We start from the raw sequence: 15,156 nt of genomic DNA on the forward strand, positions 1-15,156 counted from the left end.
GACTGTGGCCTGATGCCTTCTGAAACACAGAAGACATGAGAGTGACTAAAGGACTGTTTGTTAATTCTAGTAGGAGAAAATCAGGCCATACAGCTAATGTTGTTAATTTTTTGATACAGTGTATTGCATCAATAAATTAACAACCTTAGTCAGTTAGCCCCTAAAACCACTTTGTCATACTTTTAAATCTACGGTTATACATAAAAAATAAAGTTACCTGGAAGTCTGTAAAGTCAGAAACAAAAGCAAGCACTTTCTCATATGAAAACTGAATTATTTTAAAAGACAAATAGTGAACAAATTCTGAGTTGATTAATGTGGTATTGAATGGGAGGATGTGCTTACATTTCCTGCAGTTGACTACTGTCAAATGCAGAGAAATGCAAAGTAGGAGAAGTAAAGAAAACTATTTCACTGCTGTTGTTAGGAGATGGCATGGTTAAAGTGGAACATGCCTCCCATTCACAGGTGCTTAGAGCTGGAACCTTTTGCTCTAGATCATGTCATATTTAGTCATTTTGGAAGGCTGTTGATTCGACCAAATAAATTTGTTTTCGCAGCTACTTCTGGGAAGACCCTCCTTCTTTCCCATACTGCAGGAGGCAGTAAAATGAGGAAAGACTGAGACAGTGTAGGAGAAATGAGATTGGCAAAAGAACTTAGGAGGGGTAGAATAGAAACCCCCATGTTTCAGTCTGTGATTTCACTGATCCAGTGATGAAGGCCAGATGCCTTCAGCGTTGTTCTGGGTATCTGGTCATCAAGGTTCAGCCATGGAAGAAAAAAATCTGTTCAGTTAAGACAGTCTTTTGCTAAGGAATTATGAAGTAAAGTTTAGTCTATTTTTAAAGGTTCCACGCTGATGGATGTTCTAGAATATTCTTATTTCATCCAGTACTTAATCCCTAACCCAGCCACCATGGTCATTTCCATCCATAGTTTTTTTAGAAGTGTGGAATGTTGCTCAGTCCCTGAGTTCAATTAAATGTTTCAGGTTTTTTGCTAGTAGACTCCCTGTTATGAGTTTTTATTACATTTTAAATCTAATTTTTTTACTGGAATTCAGTGCATAGGTTTGTAGGGCTAGGTAAAGTAATAACTAGAGTCCCTCCAGCCCTGGGCAGCTGGGTTTGGTCTGCTGGTGCCCAAGTTATTCATACAGCTTGTTTGCAGAGTCCTTACATCCAAAATCCTCTAAGACAAGCTCAGGGTGTGCTGCAGAGCAGGTTACCTGCCTTTGATGATCAGATGCAGCTGTGGACTCTCCCTTCCACACTTCCATGTCACGCTTATTAAAACATAATTTTGGAAGATGTGTGAACATTGGGCTATAGGGTCAGGAATTCTAACAAAAGCTATGTGAGACTGGCAGCGCTGAGGTGATTTTCCTGTATCCTCATCACATCTTTGGAGGCATCCTGATAGAATTATGCAGAACCCATGTTAAATTGATTCAATTATATAAACTCAATTCAGGTGCTAACCATTTCTTCTCCTATCACACTTCTGTCTTTGAACACAGATTCAGGGGGGAAAAAAATCAGGTGCTGCAAAACTGGCATATGTGCTATGTTGGCCTCACCCACATCACATAGCTGCATCTCTTTCTGAAAATGCTGCAGTGCATCAAGAAAACTAAAAATTGCTTTCTTGGCTTTTCTGCTTCCAAAATAATTTCTCATCTTAAGCAATCATGACAGTTTTGGTCCTCTCAAAACGCAATAGAATTTATTTTCTAAAGCAATTTCCATGAAAACTATAAATAGTATTTTAAATTAAAAACCAGGAATTTTGCAGGATCTGATGGTGGAGTTTCTTTAACTGAAATATCTAAAAAAACACACATGATAATCTAGTTATTAGTCTGACATTTTTTAAATGCAACAATAAAAACTCTTCAGTTGTCATTCTGTTATTCCAATGGTATAGAACTGTATGAAGCAACTCAAAGAGTGGTAAAACAAAACAAGGTCTTCAAGGTTATAAAAATTTAAATCCTTTTGTTTATTGTTTTAAAATAGAACAATTTATAATTAAACTTTATTTTATAGTTAGAAAAAAGGTACTGTTTAATTGATGTCAAGGTTGAGTACTAAAACAATTGAAACTATTAAATGTGAAATAAAGCAGCATTCTCTTCTTTTCTCACAGCGGTGTTAAAAAAAGAAAAAAGCAGAAGCACAGCATGGAGCAGGGAGAAGTAACAGTCAAATTATGGTAAATAAAATGGAGTAATCTTCAGGGCGAAAACGGAGGAATAAATAAACAATTGCAATATCAATCTGATCTTTTAAAAAATGTATTCACAGAGTTTCTTGGGGGAAAAAATCAGAGGGATTGTAAGCTTTGGATCAGTGGCTTTAAATGGGAAAGCTGGCAATCCCATTAGTGCTGAGTGCTCTAAATGGAAGGCAGAAAAGAAAAGCCTGTGCTGAATACTTCACTGTATATGGGGTCATTAAAAAGTAGAGATAATAGAAGAGTCAATGAAGGGGGAAAGAAGCCATGGGAGATGAGGTTAATTCCAATTTTAAATATTAAAATACCATTCACTAAAGTTATAAAGAAAAGGCCTGTTGGAGTCCTATGGTACACAATACACTTCAGTGTGCATTTTGTAAATGTAGGTATTTAGCTGGAAATTTCCTCCCTGCACGATATATGAAAATGTGCAATTATATATGTGCAATTAATCATGAACATTCACACCAGAGCAAAACCTTCTGAAATGCATTTTTATTCATGTATATATTGTACAAGACATCATATCCTGGATTTCATATCGGACTTGTCTTATGGCTAAGATAGTATAAAATTAATTATTTAAATCTTCTGTTTATTTAAATCTTGTGGTAAAGGCCTCAGTTTCTGATGCTTTCTCACTTGTGTGGTTGGCAAATTTCTGTGACATATTCCAGTCCTGGACAATATGTCAACATTAAGCCCTTAGAGAGGCTCAATTTACATTTCCAGTCATGGTTACTTAGGGTGATTACTCAGTCAGTGAGTTCATTTCAGTCACTTGAGAAATAGTCCATGTTCCTGACAAATACACATGGTTTGTCTACAGTTCAACTTTCTGACAGGGGCAGGCCTTGGTAGGGTATGACTGGTGGTGCTCAATGGGTTTGACCATCATCCATGCAAACTTGCAGGGCTGTTGCTTGCTGCAGTCTCTATGCCAGTATATCACGTTCCTGCGATTCAGGTTTGCCCCAGCACAGGCATCGTACCACCAGCCTCCCCCAGGATCATTGTCTCTGTCCTTGGTGGTGAACTTCTGGTTGTCATGGAGATAAGCATCTGTGTCCAGGGTCAGAGCATCAGTGGCGTTGCCTTTGTAAAGACCAACCCTGATTCGATATTGAGACTCCTCCCCCTCAATCAGGAATGGCTCATACTGTCCCCATTTGACTTCAGCATTTAGATTCACAAGTTTAACTCCAAGTATATATTGCACTGAGCTGCCAGTTAACTGATGCATGTATTCATTTCCTAACCAGTGGTTCTCATCAACAGAGCCAAATCCATATTTGTAGTCCTGCCAAGTCCTGTCAAAATCGACAGTGCTGTTGGCTGTAATGTGCTGGATTACTGTCCAGCCACCATCCTGCATGTTACAAAAGACAACAATTGGTTCTTCTTTTGGTTTGATGATGTAAAGGCCATCTCTGGAGTTTCCTTTGGAGTGCTTTAAAATCTCAAAACAATCCCTAGGATAGTCTGAGTGAAAAAAAAAACACCAAAAAAAACCACACACACACACAAAAGTTAAAGTAAATTCTGTTCAAATAGTAAATTTCAGAAATTTAACTCTGTCCTCTAGAGTGACTGAATGACTCTCTTTAGACTGGAAGCTGACTGACCCCATTGCAGCTGATGGCCATTTATTCAACTAAAAGGGGAAGACTTCTGGGAGGAACATGAAGGAAATATTCAGCAATTCAAAAAATGGTTTGTTACTCTGTCATACAACAGAAGTATGATTTTGTATTTATGACAGAAATATGGTTGAAAAGCCAAAAACTGTGTACATTCCTTTTCCACTGGTGTTCTTCCAGATTGAGTACTCAGCAAGTCTGCAATTCCCTGTGCCATCTGTAGGACAATTGATAGCTAGACCTAGTCTTTTCCTCAATGAACAAATTAATTTATCTTTAACCAATTTATACTTCAGGCACCTCTAACATCCTTGTGTTAAATTCTGAAATGTATGCCATGTTTTCATTGATAAAAGGGAGATATTAAAGCATATTTCTTGTTAACATAAAGCTTATAAACATCTGAGGATTTTCATAGCATGAGTTCTTTTCACTCAAACTCCAGGCTAAATTTTATCACGCATTTGCAGTTAGGACTACAGTTCTGTTCAGTGCTGAACACCAGCATCAGGAAGATGGGTGAAACTGCTTTTCCATTGTATTGCTTATCCAGTAGACTCAGAGGGTAACAAAAATGGCATATAAAGCTTGGGTTGACCCTCTCTATTGGGCTAAAATATTTACTGGTGTTTTTTAAATGTAACATATTTATAAGGTAACTTCTGCTTTAGTATAAAATCAAGCATCTCTGAGACTGCAGCACAATGCTCTGAATTTTACAATTGATTCTCAGGCTTCTTAAGAGCCAGAAGATAATTTATTTAAATATACATTTACATATGTATGAACTTATAGAGAATTCCTTTTGTAGAGAAGGATGGTATTCATTGTTCTGTTACTCAAAAATATGTTTATGAATTGAAATCACTCACTTCCCCATAGAGCTGAAAGGCATGTCCTTATGTCATTAAACTGTGAAATATGTGTAATTTGCATTTAATAAAAACTTGGACAATTTTATTATCTCTGTGAGAAAAATTCAGTAAAAATTACATTTGCCTGGTAGACATAGCCTACCTGACTCCAAATATGATGCCATGATATTATAGAAAGATTATTTAAGTAATTTATATGGTGATGTCCAAGCCAGCAATACACACAGTGACCCTCAGAGTTGCCCTTCTCAGTGATCATTATAGAACAACTTCTACAGACAGGTTCAGGACTTTGTGGCAGGACATGTTCATATTGCAAATTATTCTTCCAGGGCTAGCTTTGGTACATGTTGGTTGAAAATGTTACAGCAAAGCAATAAAGTAATACACAGAACACTTCCAAATCACTGGCTGTCTTAATGAGTACCTTTCTCATGGGCGTTTCCCAGTCTCTCATAGTCTCTCTGGGGGAGGAGGTGGGCATTAGCTAGGCCCAGTGCCTCTTTGGAGCCCAGGGACGCAGTGCACTGAGAGAGCAAGAGCAGCACGAATCCTGCTGAGCTCCTCAGTGGCATCTTCCTTCTGCGTCGCTCCTCCTGCAGCAATACAGAGCTGAAACACAGATTGGAGCTGAAAATGGCAATGTTTTATGACTCCTAGTACAAAAGTCCTGAAGGAGAAAGCTTTTGAAATACTGAGCTTCAATACAGAAAGCCTCTGTCAAAGTTGGCTTCTCCCATTTTGAAGGATCTCCTTTCCTGATGTCTCATTTCTGACAAATCATTCATTTCTCTGACACAGAGTGCTGTGCTGAATCACTTAGAACATCTCTCACCTTGTGCCATGCTAGGCAATGAAACATAATGCAATTTTGTGTGTCAAAAAGCCATCAAGAGTAATATAATGACAAAAGAAAAAGCACAACTTTTAATTATCAGAGCTGAATTTTTCTTATTCCCTGAATCCAAACGATAGTGAAATAGAGACACCAATGTTCAAAGGGACAGAAGCAGTAACATTAGCTCTGCTGATTGTCTGTAGCTCAAACAGTATTTAGAGACATGGCTTTCCTAGTACTGGAAAGGTTTCCATGCACTGGAGAACTCACTTAACCTGAACTATGCTATTTTTTGCATTTGTATCTACAGCTTGAAATAACAGGTCACAGGTTTCAATCAGATTTTTTTAAAAAAAGTTCAGTAGACAAAGCAAAAGGACTTTCTTTAGCCTCTTCAAAACCCTCAAGTTCAATACACTGAATTGAAACAGCTTTGAGCCTAATTTTATCCACCTTTTGGGGTACATTAATACTTCATTCAGTACAGAAGAAGGCTCAGGGTATTACTGGACTAAATCCTGGGGTCCTCACTTAGGCAAATCCCAGATTCTCTGAAGAGGAGTTTCTGTCAACAACAGCTTAGAAGGAATCAGGTAAACAAATGTTTCCTATACTCTCAAAGAATATATTTACATAGACTCAAACCAAACCCTTTTAATGCTCTTTTTATTTTTTTTAAGGACTGGGCTCCCTACAGCAGCTTTGCTGAAGGCAGAAAATAGATCTACCAAAAAAGATCTTTGGTCAGGGCTTATTTCCTGCCAGCGTCAGCACAGTCTTCAGAGGCCAGCACCCTTCTCCATAGTGGCTTATGTTGCAACCAAGCCACATTCCTTATAAATCTAATGATTTAGCAGCAGATTCAGCAAACAGTTTTCCAGAGTGAAAAAATTCAGTGCATTTTTAAAAAAATGTCCAAGATAAATCATTGCAATAAAGTTCAGGTTTGAGAGTTAACTTTTCTGCTTACCATACATAAACCAGCAAACCAGAATTTTCTATTCTACCGGAAACTATTCAGTAATAACTATGATTTAAGATTAAAATATAATTTGCCATTTTATGCAAAGTTGGTCATTTGACATTGGGATCCTAATAAACTGGAAAATTACATTATGTGAAATTTGGCACAGTGCTTCCCTTTAAGCATTTAAATTCTGCTGTACTTATGTTTTCTACTGTCATGTATCATCTTTTTTGAAAGCTTTGATTATTGTTGCTATTATGAAGTATTAAATTACAAATTACTTAAAATCAAACCCTAACCCACAAGCCCAGATCCTGATTTTCATTAAATTTGAACTTGGATTTGGAGGGTTTTTGGAACTGTTTTGGTTTTCTTTTATTATTTTTGAATGTCAGTCTTTTTTCTTCATTTATATTTATGCATAAACATTGAAAATTGATTTAAAGATCAATTTAATTCCAGAATAAAAATTGATATTAAAAATTATTAAGAAAGCACCCAAGGAACACAGCACTGGGCAGACACCTTACCTCTTTCAACTGAAGACTGGCCAAGAACACGAATGAGCTCACTCTCTACAGTTGTACTTTGCCTGCTACTTAAGTCCAGGTGAATAAATCACATCCAATGTGCTATCTCAAATGCAGCAAAATTGCATATTCCTTATTTCACACTGTGCTTAATCTTCTGGACTTTGCTCTGACATATACTTGCAATAAAGTATGTATGAATTATAAAGTACAAAGTTCTTCCATAATGATTAAAATGACATAGTAATTAAATTAAATTCCCTTTATTAACCAACAGTGGTGGAGAACCATGAAGAAATTTTAGTTCAGTAAATTATTTATGTTGCTTAAATAGACACAGGCAGATGCTAAAATTTGCTATGCCATTTTGCATAGATGAATTAACTCAAAGCTCTACTGAAATGTAATCACATTTAAATTACACAGAGATTACTTGATGTTTAAGTATTAGGAACAACCCAACTATAAACCATGTTGTTCATGTTTTAATGTGAATGAATCAGAAACAGTGTCTGAAAGCTCTAAAAATACAGCAAACAAAAGCAGAACAAGCTGGTCAACAGGTTTTTATTTCAGTTTATGTGGAGTAACAAGAGTCAGTTAACATTAACTCAGATCAAAACAGTCATGAATTAAATAAATGAATTACTGCTATGCAGCTATGTATCTGAAAGTTCTATTGTCTGTCTGCACAGCCTTTAGGTGATTTCTAATCTACATTTACCCTTTCAAAGTTTAGACAACACTTAAGTTTTTGAGCTCCCTCATCCACCCTGCAACTTGCTTTGAACAGATTCCATTCTTGAAACAAATCAGAACTAAAATTGATGGAACATTTATGACCTGTGCAAGCTCTACTTTGTAATTCATATCAAGTCATAATTTCTGTTCTTTAGTAATTTATCTTCAGCAAGGATTTGTGTTTAATGTACAATTAAATCAATACCCACAGCAAATGTCTTAGGAAATATTTGCTTGTTAACATTTAAAACTCAGTGATCTTTCTCTTCCATTTTAAAGTATAAGCAATGTATTACATAGGAGGATGTCCACAGAGAGTCAGAACAGTATCTTCTCCATTCACTGATTAGTAGTAGAGCTACAAGGAAAAGTTTAAGAATACATGTTCTCTTCTTTAGCATTATGAAGCTCAGGGAACTTCTGATATTTGTGTGTTTGAGAATATCTAATTTATGGCTGGTACCAAGTATTACAAGCCATGTCTAAGGCATGAAAATACTGTATGATAACTTATGAAATATAAAGTTGCTTTGAACATATACAGATCTTGCTGAAATAGTATGCTAAGAAAAGGTAGGGGAAGGTACCTTTCCACTCTGTCCATATGGACACACTCTGAAAAGCACCATTGACCCTACTGGTATTTATTGATAGGTCTCACATCACCCTGATATAAATTGGGATGCATCTTTGGTGCCTTTGATTCCCATTTATTTCATCACTGTTTATCTCCTCTCCTGTCTTTCCATTTTCCTTTACTTTCTTGCTGTTTGCTTCTTTGTTGATTTCCAAACTTTTATCTGAGCTGGCAGAGCAGAAGTGAAGTGGGAAGTGTTTAATTAGAAGAGAGAAGGGCACCAGCATTCATTCACTCATGCTCAGAAAGGCATCTATTTTTGTAGATGAAAACTTTGAAAAACAATTAAAATCTTTACATCTCCCTCTCTGCTCTTGATTCTAAGAATAGTTTTTCAGAAATTATATCACGTTCTTAAGGTCAGAGTACTTTAGATAGGTATGGTTTAGTAATATACAGATTTCAAAATAAAACATTTCTGCAATGACTGTTGTTAGCCATGTTAATTAAGATACTTTGTTTCTTAGCCCAATGACCACATATTCCTTCTCTACAGTATGCTGAAATTTTAATTATTCTTTTGATTCTGCTGAGCTTTAACTGATAAGCATTCATTTGAATTTTTCCAATTCAGGCTCTCCTGTGTGGAAATAGTCTTTATACATTCTTCATATCCATATGGCACATGGATCCAGCCTGTTCAAATCCCTCTGCAGAGCCTTCCTGCCCTCCAGCAGATCAACATTCCACCCAACTTGCCTGCAATTTGACTGACATTTGATCCCCTTATCCAAACCATTGATGAAGACATTAAACAGGACTGGCTGCAGAGCCAAGCCCTGGGGAGCAGCACAGGTAAGCAGTCACCAGCTGGATGTGGCACCACTCACCCCCCTCTGGGCCATCTATTGAGCCACTTTCTTACCCAGAGATGAGTGCACCCATCCAAGCCATAGGAATCCAGCCTCTCCAGGAGAATGCTGTGGGAAGCAACATCAAAGGCTTGACTAAGATCCAGGCGGACAACATCCACAGGCTTTCCCTAATCCACTTGAGCGGGTCACCTTGTGATGAGAGACCCAGTCAGTCAGGGTCTTCCACAAACCCATGCTGTGTGGGCCTGATCCTCTTGTTGTCCTGAGTGCCATCAGGATGTTCTGCTCCATGAATTTCCCCAGCACCAAGGTCAGGATGACACGCCTGCAGTTCCCAGATCCTCCTTCCAGTCCTGTAGACAGATGTTGCATTTCCCCTAACCCTCCTGGTTAGCCAGGACTGCTGGTGAATGGTGGAAAGTGGCTCAGTGAGCAGTTCTGCCAGCTCCCACCTGGCCCCATAGACCTGAGTGTGTCTGAGTGGCAGAGCAGGTCACTGAGCATTTCCCCTTGGATTGTGGTGACTCCATTCTGCTCCCCATTCCTGTCTTCCAATTCACAGGGCTGAGTAGCTGGAGAATAACTTGTTAACCACTTTAAGTACCTCATGTTTTCCTCATCCTTTGTCACTGTTTGCCCCTGCATCCAATAAAGAATGGAGATTATCCTTAGTCCTTCTTTTGCTGGTTATGCATTTATAGAAACATTTTTATTGTCTCTTAGGGCAGTAGTCAGATTAAATTCTGGTTGTGCTTTGACCCCTCTAGTTGTATTCCCCATAAGCTCACATTATCTTTGTAGTTCTTCTGAGATTCCTGCCCTTTCTTCCAAAGGTCAAAATCTTTTCTCTCTGAGTTCCTGTCCACATTCTCTGTTCAGCCAGGCCACTCTTCCTCACCACCTTTTGATTTCCCTCTTGAAGAATGTTCTGCCTTTCTGGACTCCTTTGCACTTCAGGATGGGGGCCAATCTCTCTGGAAATCCAAGGCAGTTCTGCTGGCCCCCTCCTTCCTTCTCCAAGAATTTTAAATCCATCATTTGATGATCCCTGTGCCCAAGATGGAATCTGTCATTATGGGAAAGGCTTTGGCACAGGCTGGGAACTTGCATACCCAGGGCCTTCAAAAGGTTTGGCATGGGCGATTTATGGATTTGTATGGTTTCCAGAAGCATGCAAAATGCTAACTTACCTGCAAGAAAATTGTTCAGTAAACTGAGGAACACAAGAAACAAAGCTCTAACATGACAAAACACATAAAACACATAAAAAAGTATGTTAGTATCTTTCCTGAAAGAAGTTTCATAGGCACAGCACAAGTGATTGCTTTGGGAAAACAAACTAACAAACCAGCAAAGCCCCACCAAACAACAAAATCAGGCCATAGAAATACTTCTGCAGCTTTGAGTGATTTTGAATTGCTTTGCAGCCTTGCCTAAGTGCACTTTGGTATCTTTGCATAGGATTAGTAACAAAAAAAATGTTCATAACAGCTTTCACTTGTTCTTGAACTTATGAGCTGGCATTGGCATATGAAGTGTGTGTTTTGTCTGACAATGCCGAAAGCAGTTATTAACTGCTGAAACACAAGGTTGTTTTCAATACAGATTTTCAATCTCTTTTTACACATTCACTATTTGTGAGACGAACCATTATTTGGGGAACGAACCAAAGTATATATTTGACTAAATGTAAAACAGAACAAATGCTACGCTCTTAGAAACATTTGACTTTTCAAATATTCAGCAAATTTATTGAGATTTCTTATGAAAGAACTGAAGTAAATACTAAAAACATATTCTTTGTACCTTCGTGTTGAACCCAAGGCTAAATTCTAAGGGTGTAGAAACTTAACAGAATTGAAGAGGGTTTTCTTTTAACAAAAACACTGACCTAACTTGAAAAATATAATCAAAACAATCATCATGGAAGACACTGGAAAATAACTGTTTGGTTAGCTGACAGGACTGGTGGTAATAAAAATCTTAAGTTACTCGGCTTGCTTTGAAAAACAGTTTGATAGGAAACATCTGATTTTTTTACTCTAAGGGTGGCAAAAATTGCCAGATACGAACATTGCAGGTGAAAACTGTTGGACAATACTTGCATGGAATGCCAGTTAGGTGACATCTGTCTTAAAATAGTAGAATTTGTGATTCTGAGGAAAAGTATGTGCAGCATTCTGAGGACAATATATTTTAAAAATAAATGGCAGACCAATAAACTTAGGCAACCATCTTCTCTCTTGCTAAGAGTCTGAGAGAGACAGGCTCTTTGAGCAGGCTGGCAATTAATAAAAGGTATTATAGTGAAGATGAAATGACAAATTATTTCTCATAAAGAAAGACGGAATTATAGTAAGACACACAAGTTCTAGCTGAAAAGTTCTTTAAAAATCTGAAAGTCAGAATGATGTTGTGTAAGCAAGGGGAGTCAAAGGACAAATCCTAAGAGTGACTATATAGGGATAACACAGTAACCGATCATGATAAAATTTAAGGTTAAGATTAAAAAGGTTACATCTATCAAGGGACATAAAAACCCAACAAATATTCTGTAAATAGATTGGACATAAAAAGAAGTTAAACCCCAAACCCCATTATTTTATGAGGGAGAAGGACAAATGGCACTAATTTTTTTGTTGCAGACTTCATAAGCAGTGATCAGATACTTTATAAAATGAATTTTAATGAAGGAGAAGGACTGAAGGCCAGATTAAGTGAAAAACATCTCCAAAAATCTGAAGTAGTTCGGTATTTTCAAAGTCGCAAGGATGGATAAAATTGTGTATGTACCTTACAATCTAGCAAAAGTCCTCTCTGAACCATTTACATAACAAAAAAAAAAAACCAAACGAGGGGATGATAAGGTAATGAAAATCAGCCAGGAAAGACTGGTCAAGAAATAAAGAAATGAAGAAATAAATCAAACGAGGTTTGTTCCTCCTTGCTACATGGATCCCTCATTTTCTGACCTTTGGTCCTTTCACTGAACATTTCATAGAAAGCTCTACATGCTCCCAGAGTCACATTACAAGTATCCCATGATAACCTCTAAAGAGCTGCATAGTGCTCTTTCCCCTGTATCCCACAGCAAATCCCTGTAGGCAATACATCACTGTGCCAGGAGCTCTGGGATTTTTTATTTGGGTTTCACACCAGGACAATGGTCTAATAATTTTCCTTTGATAACCTTAGAAGCAGACAAGTCTGTCCCTTTCATTTTCACTGATTATGCTGACTAGGGCTCCTCTGCATGTCACTATTCACCCAAATCTCACCAGGCTTTTAGCATGATTAATCCCATAGTCTAACAACAACACAGTCCAGTGGCGTCAACCTGTGACTTGGAGATTCAAACCAGACACTTGGGAAAGCTTGTTCACCAAGAGCAGGGAACAGGGGAAAATGTTTCCCAGATGGGTTGTGGAACCTCTGTACTTGGAGATTTTTAATGTTGGCTAGACACAATATGACTGAACAGATGTTGGCGATAATCCTGCTCCAAGTGAGGTTGACTAGAGACCACCTAAACAACCAACACTTCATCAACTGTCTGGACTTAGAGAAAATAGACATTAAAAGTATCTAGCATTTCAGATCTGATCCAGATTGGGCATATTGCAAAGTATGAGTCAAACTCAGAGTCATATTTTAAACACGACCTATCTAGGCAGCAGTCAGCTTTCAGGATAATTTCTACTACAAAAACACATCTACTAAAATCTGTAAGTTGAAAATATTTTCCATCTGAATGCACCAGTTTTACCTCAAGTGCTTGAACAAACAGAAAAAAATATTTGAGAAGTACCTGCACAAATATTTGAGTGAAGAATTTCATATGATTATCAGCCCTAAAATATTTTAAAAGCAATGTGTTGCTCTTAATTTTAAATCAATTAGCTATATGATTTAGTTTTAAACATTATAGCTTAACCTTGTAATATAGGAGTCTAAAAATTATTTTCTCAACTGGAACAAGAAGCAGCTGGAAGCATTGCCATGGCAACCATCTCATTTCCAAAGAGAGATTCTGTGACTTCTGTTGCTCTTTAGCAACCTCGCAGCTCAGTAGCATTGCTTAAAAAAAAAAAGGGAGGGGAGGCTTGAAAGAATCATGAAAAGAATGTTTTAAAACATAAAGCAGGCTTTAAGTAAACAAAGTAAATTCTCAGTCTGATGGTGAGCCCAAGGAAAAGAACCAAATGAAAAAACCAAACCAAAACACATATATCCCACCACTCTAGCATGTGTCTTTGCAAATGACTGTAGAATCAATCTCTCCTGGAAATTATGTTTATCACAGATTTCACTGTCTCACACTAAGTACGTGACTTAGTTTCTTGATCCTACTGTTTAAGGAAAATTGATAGCAACATGAATAATACACAGGGGGTGGATAGGGTGGGAGCAAAAAAAAAAATTCTGTCAAAACAACACATTTTACTGCCCACAGCTCTCCCCAGGAGAGAGGTTGAGATCATATCATAAGAATTAGTCAGATTGCTCAATGACTACTGAAAGATTCCAAGGAACTATAGTCTAAGAACTTGTACAGACTAGAAAACCTGTAATACCTCTTAAACTGAGGTTCTGAAAAAATGCTACAGAATCTAGAAATTAAGGGAAGTTCATGCACAGATCTCAAGATTATGCTTTAAATTCTTATTTACCTTTTCTTCAGTCTGGTTGGTTAAATACCCTTTCCTGGCTACTGGAGTATTGCATGGTTATGGCCCACTTGGGACACAGATGATGGTCATTCAGACAGCAGTGTCTGGAAATGCTACAGGAGCACAAGGCCATACACAGGCTACAAGTACATTTCTACAGGGTAGGCTGGGAGTTTTTCATCATCTTTATCTGCAGAGACCAACACTGCTGAGACCAATACCTGCTGAGACCAACACCTGCTGAGACCAAAATCCCTTGGACTGGCTGGAGTAGGAATACTGAAGTTCCTTTCAAAAGTAACACTGTATAGCAAAGCAAGATCTTCAGAGGTGTGTGTGTATTTTTCCACAGCTGTGAATGGAACCCGGCTGCACTGGTAACTTTAGTCTATATTTTGTTCATAAAGGAGCTAACTGAAGCAAGTAAGCACTGCTAAGTATAGTAAACACCATAGAGGCTTATTCTGGTTCAGACTTCTGTTGATAAACCACATCATATTCTTATTGCAGAAACATTTGCTTATTCAAATCCCTAAATTGGAATGTAAAGGAATTGTTAGGATGTAAAAGAATGTAAACATAAACTATATCTATCAAGTATTAAAAATACATAAGGACAGAACAGACAATAAAACATTAAAACATTAAAAATACCCCCAAACCAATAAACAGTGTTTAAATCAAGCTAGAAATTTAAATCTTTTTAGATGTAATTATGTTTTGCAAAGAAGAAAATTTAGAAAGTGGAAGTTTATTTAGTTAAAAAAAAAAGCTATCAAATTTGAACAATGTTCAAGATTAAAAAAGGCTAACAAGGGACTGCAAACCTGTAAAGGCACTTAAGGAGCTTCAGAGGGCAAGTGTATTCTGTCATATAAAAAAGAAACATAAAGTTCAATGTATGAACAAGAGCATGCAGATTTTTTGTAATCAACAGATTTGATCGAGAGGCAGAATTCTACAAATTTGTTTCTTTACAATGTGATACTGATGAAGTGGGTTGAAAGTAGCAGGTGACTTTTGGTGTTAGTTAATGGGATTTAAGATGACTTTTTTCATTAAGAGCTATCCAGATCCTTTGGAAATTTTATTCAATCATCTTTTTTCCCAATGAAATAGCTGTAAACAGTGCATTATGTTAAACTCTTGTATTTGCAGTGAACTGTATTGGATTCTATAAAATCCTTCTAATACTCTCCTCG

The 15,156-nt window shown here is 37.3% G+C and overlaps 1 protein-coding gene across 1 annotated transcript; it reads right to left on the minus strand.

Moving 5' to 3' along the window:
• Nucleotides 1-3,064: 3,064 nt before the first annotated feature.
• LOC106632191 (fibrinogen-like protein 1-like protein) lies at nucleotides 3,065-5,331 on the minus strand. The gene is made up of 2 exons (XM_014311699.1): nucleotides 5,184-5,331; nucleotides 3,065-3,723 (listed from the first exon to the last, which is right to left on the minus strand). The coding sequence occupies exons 1-2, from the start codon at nucleotides 5,329-5,331 to the stop codon at nucleotides 3,065-3,067; spliced, it is 807 nt and encodes a 268-aa protein (XP_014167174.1).
• Between the last annotated feature and the right edge of the window lie 9,825 nt (nucleotides 5,332-15,156).

This window comes from Geospiza fortis, unplaced genomic scaffold, assembly GCF_000277835.1.
Source record: "Geospiza fortis unplaced genomic scaffold, GeoFor_1.0 scaffold54, whole genome shotgun sequence".
Lineage (NCBI taxonomy): Eukaryota > Metazoa > Chordata > Aves > Passeriformes > Thraupidae > Geospiza > Geospiza fortis.